Source organism: Drosophila suzukii (genome assembly GCF_043229965.1).
Source record: "Drosophila suzukii chromosome 2 unlocalized genomic scaffold, CBGP_Dsuzu_IsoJpt1.0 scf_2c, whole genome shotgun sequence".
Taxonomy (NCBI): Eukaryota; Metazoa; Arthropoda; class Insecta; order Diptera; family Drosophilidae; genus Drosophila; species Drosophila suzukii.
The window spans coordinates 37,763,828-37,770,871 of record NW_027255896.1 but is presented as its reverse complement, the minus strand read 5'-3'; the positions used below and the strand labels follow the sequence as shown (position 1 = coordinate 37,770,871).

Sequence of the window (7,044 nt, the reverse complement as noted above, 5' to 3'; positions counted from 1 at the left end):
GCCTAGCTCCCATAGTTTCCGAGATCTCAGCGTTCATCCGGACGGACAGACAGACGGACAGACGGACATGGCTAGATCGACTCGGCTAGTGATCCTGATCAAGAATATATATACTTTATGGGGTCGGAAACGCTTCCTTCTGCCTGTTACATACTTTCCGACGAATCTAGTATACCCTTTTACTCTACGAGTAACGGGTATAATCAATGAATTAATTAAAAATAACCATAAAAAATATATTATCAATTCTAAATTGTTCAAAGAAATAGAATCTCTTTCTGAAGATTTTGAAAGGGTTTTTATTGATTAAGATCACTAAAAAACATCTCGATTGTTAACATTTGACCTACAAAATTTAATTGGTACTATCACCCTTGCAAAAATTTATGTTTTTAATACAATAATTTTAAATAATGAAGATACTAAGTAATTTTCGCTGACTTAAGGGATATCTCTGTATTCAAAATCGCAATACATAAACAACTTATGATAATTTATGTATAATACCGAATAATAAAAAACAGACGCGATATATATTACGCCCGATCCATTTCCCGATCCGCTGGAAAATTATTAATAAGTAATCAAGTCGCAAAATGCGCAAATACATATTACGAAATGTCAACATTTAAGAAAGTACTCTTTAATAATAATTGCACTTTAAGTTCAGAAAAAACTTGTTTTACCCGATTATTAAACGGTGAAAAATCAATTTGTAAATAAATAAGAGAGAAAAATAAAAAAATAGACATTATCCAAGATTGTGCCATTTTAATAAATGGTAACAATATTGTTAACAACTCCGAGTTAAGCGGATCATTCTTAGTAACATTTAATGGTACAACCACAATTAATAACGTTTCATATATCAATTTAGAGAATAAAATTCTTAACTTTATAACTACGAACCACTTCAAAAATTATGAAATATCCGATTATATGTATATTATTATAAACTCGGAACACTCTTTGGATAATATAAACATTTTAAATCCATTCATTAAATTTAATAATACCAAAATATCTATATCCTTTATATTATTAATTTTAATCATTATATATTTGATTTGCCTACCCATTATTAAATAAAAAACAAGGAAGAACGCTATAGTCGAGTACCTCGACTATCAGATACCCGTTACTCAGCTAAAGGGACCAAAGGGAAATGGAGATATGCAAGCAGTAAAGCGAGAATAAAGCGCCGTCTACTCGCGATCTCAATATATGGTTATACCCACATAACAGACATAGACAGATTTAGGCGTTATGGGCGTTAGAGTGGGCGTGGAAAACTTTTTTTTGGATCAATCGATAGGTATTGACGAGATTAATACATTTCTGTTAACATTTTTTTCTAGCATGAAAATTGTGGGCGCCACAGATTTAGGCGTTATGGGCGTTAGAGTAGGCGTGGCATCTTCGCGTGACAAACTTGCACTGCGTACAAGGCTACGGGATCTAAATCTGAAATCCCGCGTAGCCGCCGGGAAACTATCCAAGACAATATCGCCCGCGCAGCTGCAGAAAAAACTAGCCAGAACTACCACGCCCGCGTAGCCGCAGGGAAACTAGCTAAAACAACCACGCCCGCGTGGCAGCAGGGAAAACTAGCCAGAATTACAACGCCCGCATAGCCGTAGGGAAAACTAGCCATAATTACCACGCAATTTTGCCCAACAAGGTACTCCCTGTATTTTCAATTTCCACAATCAAACAATATTTCTGTTTATTGTTATTTTCCTGACCACTCGCACTTGTTTTCCTAACGCCCTTCACTCCTCTCACCCTGTATCTTCCAGCCAGGTTGCTAAATGGAATCGCTCGCGAGTTAATGCTTTTGATCCAGAGTTGCCGGCAGCTACTCTCCTGTGCAGCGCGGCTGGTGCAGCACGATGTATTTTTACCCGTAGAAATGCGATAACGGCGCGTGCCCCGACCGTCGTCGTTCCCTGTTTTTCAGCAAAAGTCTCGTGTTTTCGTCGCGTGAAGATTGGTTCCTCTTTTCCAGTGTGACCGTCTCTCTATATCCCAAAATGTTTCATTTTTATATCGTGGTGCGTTTCTTGCTGGGATCGAGCTGCGTCCTGGCTAGATTTTCATCGGTTGGGTAGCCTTGTTGCGGGGTTTCCGTATCTAGGATTCGGTAAAGCTGACTACCTAGCTATTTTACTGTTTTTTTTTGGTTCAGATTGTTTTCTTAGCAAGCTTTTTTAAGTCGTAAGGCAAAAATTTAAAATCTATTTTACTCACTGAAGGGAGTTCTTATATTAGCTATAATATTAATGTCAAAAATGTGATTCTTCACAAGTTGAAGAAAGCCACCAAGCGGCATTACCCACTGGAGATGAGTATGCCTCAAGACTAACAGGATTAAAGAAGCTGGTAGAGAAATATAAGCATGTATTTAAAGACAACATGGCGTTAGCAAGTGGCAAATCCAGAAAAACCCAAAGGACCCCATAGATAGCAAATCAAGAGTGATTTATCGATCGATACAAGGACAATGCAACGAATTGGAATCATCTCTTATTTTGGCCTCAATTGCGCCAATTGCAACGAAACTTCGAAGTCCATGCTGTAGACGATAAACGCACAACCCACAACAACACTCAGCAATCAATCAGTCCACAACGAAGTCAATTACAAGCATGTAGGCGCTTTCAGGAAATGGATCCCAGAACTCGGCGCCAAGCTATTGTTCATGTAGGAGGATGCAAAAATTGCTTGTCTAAAGCTCATAGGGTTGAAAGCTGTGAGTCACTGGCCAATTGTCGAGTCTGCCAACAACGGCATCATACAATGTTTCGTAAAAACTATTAAGCAATCCAATCCGCGGCATAGAGGGAGGTAACCTTTTATGAACCTTAAACCCAACGTTACTACTGGCAATACAATTAGTGAGAATGCAAAGGGTTTCTAAAATTCCACTGAGCAGTTGAAAAAGTAAATATAAAAGAAACGAATCCTTGGAAGATTCATAACGAATGAAAATAGGTAATAAAAAAGTATGCAGAATAGCAGACTCAAGACTAATACAAATGGTTAGCCATAAATTTCTCACCCGCCCAACCATAATCTATAACCCTCTTTGCACATGGTCAAATGTCTGTCATAGTAAATCGTAAATTTGACTTGGTGAAATGTTTTCTTGGTAAAATTATTGACAGTTAAATAGTTTCTTATTGTTAACATTTTGAATCTCTACCGGCTAAAGGAACGAAAACGGGAAGTCAATCGATTTCCAATACGTCATTCAAGCCGATTTATTCTTTTTCCCAGGTCAAGAAAGAGAAGGGATAAAAAGAAGCAGGAGTGGGAAGAAGATTAGTAAAAAAGGGCCATATTTTAGAAACCATAGTCGATTTAGCGTCGCTTGTGACCGGTTTTGTTTATCTTGTGCTCTGTGATTTTTGTTAATTTGTCATTAATATCTGTGTTACTGGTGCCTTGCTTTGTGACTTAGTCCAACATAACCAGCCGTGCTTGTGTTTTAAATCGTTTGTTTATGTTTAATTGTCTATTTTATTGTAGAGTTCCTAACAAAACCTAACTCTGTTTTTAGCCTGTGCATTTTGTTATTGTAACTTCTGTACGCTGTGATGCATTTGTTTCAATAGCTTTTGTTGTTGTTTCCCATAGCTTTCTTGTAATCTCTCTCCCGTTTCTTGTCGTCTAAACTGTTGTCGTGTATACTTTGTTTGTGTTTCGCAAGCCACGCTCAGTCGACAGCCACTGTGTCGCGCTCTCTCGCTTTCGCAGTCTCTACGCGCTCTTATACTTTTGTGTTTTTGTGTGTCTACATTTTTATTGTTTGATCCCAGTGTCAAATTAAGTGAGGTATTTATAATTCTTTTGATTCTTTGGATTTAAAAATAACTTTTTTTTCTTAAATTTTAATACTTAAAAATGGCTCTTTTTTGTTCCAAGAAAGATTGTCAGTTTGGATCGTCACCTAATGACGTTTTTATATACTGTCGTCTCTGCAAAACTGTCATATGTTCCAAAATGTACTGGACTTGTTGGCAGAGTAAAAGATTTTAATGATCTGCGTGTTAGTTTTTCGTGGACTTGTGCCTCATGCGTTGAAATAGACCGGGATTTGGATGGCTATGTTGCGCTGACCAATGATCGTTTTATGAAACTTTTTAATAAACTTATGAGCGTAGTTCCTGATTTTAAAGAGTTTAAGGCGGACCTTGACAATAAAAAAAAATGTCAGTAGGGTCACCTAAACGCAAAAATACCGCTCTTTCAAAATCTGTTCAAGTAAAGGCATCAGTTCCAAATCCCAACGTAGCTTCAAATATTTTTACCCGATCGGTAACGGCAGCTATATCGGCATCCACTGGGGCTGGGGGACCTAAAGTCTCACTGACAGCAGTACCCATAGGTACCAAAAGCTCTGGAGGAGTCCCTGTTTCTGCTAGTCAGCCTGAGGGGTCAAACCCTACGCAGCTTTCTGTGCCTACAGGTGAAGTTAGCTCTGTAGGAGTCCCTAGTCTCGATAATCAGACGAACGATGTTCAGATTGCTGGTGGTGGAAGAAAGAGCCTCTCGGTTGTTCCATATAGGAAGCAATTATTTGTGCCTCATTTAACACCTGCAGATGTTTTGGAATTTATACAACAGGAATTCCCATCTCAATACATCACAGTGGACGAGTTTAAATTTCTATATGTCGTAGGATATCTTCATTTAAAATATCTGCTCCTCCGGAAGTATTTAATGTACTAAATTCTAAAAGTTTTTGGCTTATTGATGAATTGGTCATTAAAGAATTTGTTTCAAACAGACGGAGAACTAATAATATGCCTTCCACGACAGTACCAGCGCCAAATAACTGAGCAGTTTATTTTTGGCCTATCAAAATGTTAGGAGACTTAATATGAAGCTATCTAAGGTTTATGCTGACTCCTCTGCCTTTTCTGAAGACATTCTGGCCTTTACTGAGACTTGGCTGAAACCGGAGATATCAGACTCCTAAGTTCTGTCCAAAAATTTTAATACGTATAGAACTGATCGCTCTTCTCGTAGGGGGGTGGGGTGCTTGTTGCCGTTACCTCTACTTTAACATCGGAGAGAATATACTTTCTTTATCCCAATGACATCGAATTCATTGGTGTTAAAGTTTCTTTGAAATCTCTTTCTATTTATGTAACTTGTTCTTATAATCCACCTGGATCCGACTTAACAATTTATGAGCAACATTTGTCTGCAATAAAAAATGTTTTATCTCATTTTTCCGAAAGGGATCTTTTAATTCTTTTGGGTGATTTCAATCTCCCTGACATTTCTTGGTCCCTTTCCACTGACTAACTTATCTCTACCCCTTTATCTGACCATGACTTCGTTGACGGTCTATTAGAATTATCAGTTAAAGTTAGCTTTATACGTAATTCACTAAACAGATAATTAGATCTTGTATTTAGTTTTTAGATCCGTCTGAAGTCACTTTATCTAGAATTGACCCACTAGTTGTGCCTGAAGACCAGTATCATCCCACATTAGAACTTACAATTTGTCTTCCCTGCGTTGATACCCTCTCTCCTTTACTTTCTCCAACTAAAAGTAGATGCTTTCGTAAATGTGACTTTAGTAAACTCAATAACTTGATTTCACAATATAACTGGACAAATTTATATAATTGCATGGATATTGAAAGTGCTACGGAACTATTTTATAGTGCCCTAAACTCTTTTTTCTGTGAATGTGTTCCTGATAGTTTTCCTCCTAAGTTAGACAGGCCACCTTGGTTTACCAATCAGTTGCAAAGACTTAGAAACCTAAAAACAAACTTCTATAAAAAGTACAAAAAGTCGGGTAGGCCATCCGATTTTTCAAGATATGTGGTGGCTCGTACTAATTTTAATGTACTTAACAGTCATTGGTATTCCATGTATTTGAACCGATGTAAATTTGAATTTTCAAAGGATCCGAGGCGGTTATATAATTTTGTCAATGCTAAGCGAAAGTTTTCAGCATTGCCATCATCAGTACGATTAAACTCTATCCGAAATTGCAGATTTATTTGCTGAATTCTTCCAATCTACTTATACAATAGTTATGTTTCTTGGTCTAATTCTAGCTACCCTAATCACTTAAGCAGGGCAAATTGTATTTTTTCTCCTGTAATGACCGAAAGTTCTCTCTTAAGTGATTTAGAAACTATAACGCCAACCTATTCTCCGGGGCCAGATGGACTCCCTGGGTGTGTTCTGAAGTTTTGTGCCCGAACTATTTGTAAACCCATTCTTAAACTTTTTCATTTGTCTATCTCATCATCTGTTTTTCCTACTATCTGGAAAGATTCTTTTATTATTCTACTCCACAAAAAGGGTGCGAAGGTTAATGTTCAGAACTATAGAGGAATCTCCGAATTGTCTGCAATTCCTAAAACATTTGAACGCGTTATTACCTCTCAGTTGCAACATTTGTGCTCCTCTTTAATATCGCCGTGTCAACATGGTTTTGTTAAGCGTAGATCGACCACCACTAGGCTGCTCGAATTGACATCTTTTGTACTAGATGGATTTAACAAAAAATTGCAGACAGACGTTATATATACAGAGTAAAGCTTTTGACTCTGTTAACCACTCTCTTCTTTTATTCAAATCGGGTTTCCGAATAATCTGTTAACTTGGATTTCAAGTTATTTGAATGGTAGATCTCAGAAGGTTTTATTCAAAAACGCTGTTTCCAAGATGATCAACGTGACATATGGAGTGCCCCAGGGCAGTCATTTAGGCCCTTTGCTGTTTACTCTGTTTATAAATGATCTTCCTTCTATCGTAAGTCACTCTCGTGTACTAATGTATGCTGATGATGTTAAGCTTTATTTTTCATATAATATTATTGAATCTGGTTTCTGCTTGCAGTCAGACATTAATAGATTCCAGGAACGGTGTCAGTACAACCTTTTGAATTTAAACTATCTTAAATGCAACGTTATGACTTTTTATAGGGGTACGCCAACGTTCATGAGTTACTCTCTTCAGACCGAATATACTCAGTAAACGATTTAGGTGTTCTCCTAGATCCTAAACT

At 37.4% G+C, this 7,044-nt stretch overlaps 1 protein-coding gene across 1 annotated transcript in view; it reads right to left on the bottom strand.

The window, feature by feature from the left end:
- Positions 1–4,388, bottom strand: part of TpnC4 (Troponin C TpnC4) — a 242,322-nt gene extending 237,934 nt beyond the window's left edge. Inside the window, exon 1 of the mRNA XM_070998686.1 lies at positions 4,314–4,388. Coding sequence (XP_070854787.1) covers positions 4,314–4,388 — 75 coding nt within the window. The remainder of the gene's footprint in view (positions 1–4,313) is intronic.
- Between the last annotated feature and the right edge of the window lie 2,656 nt (positions 4,389–7,044).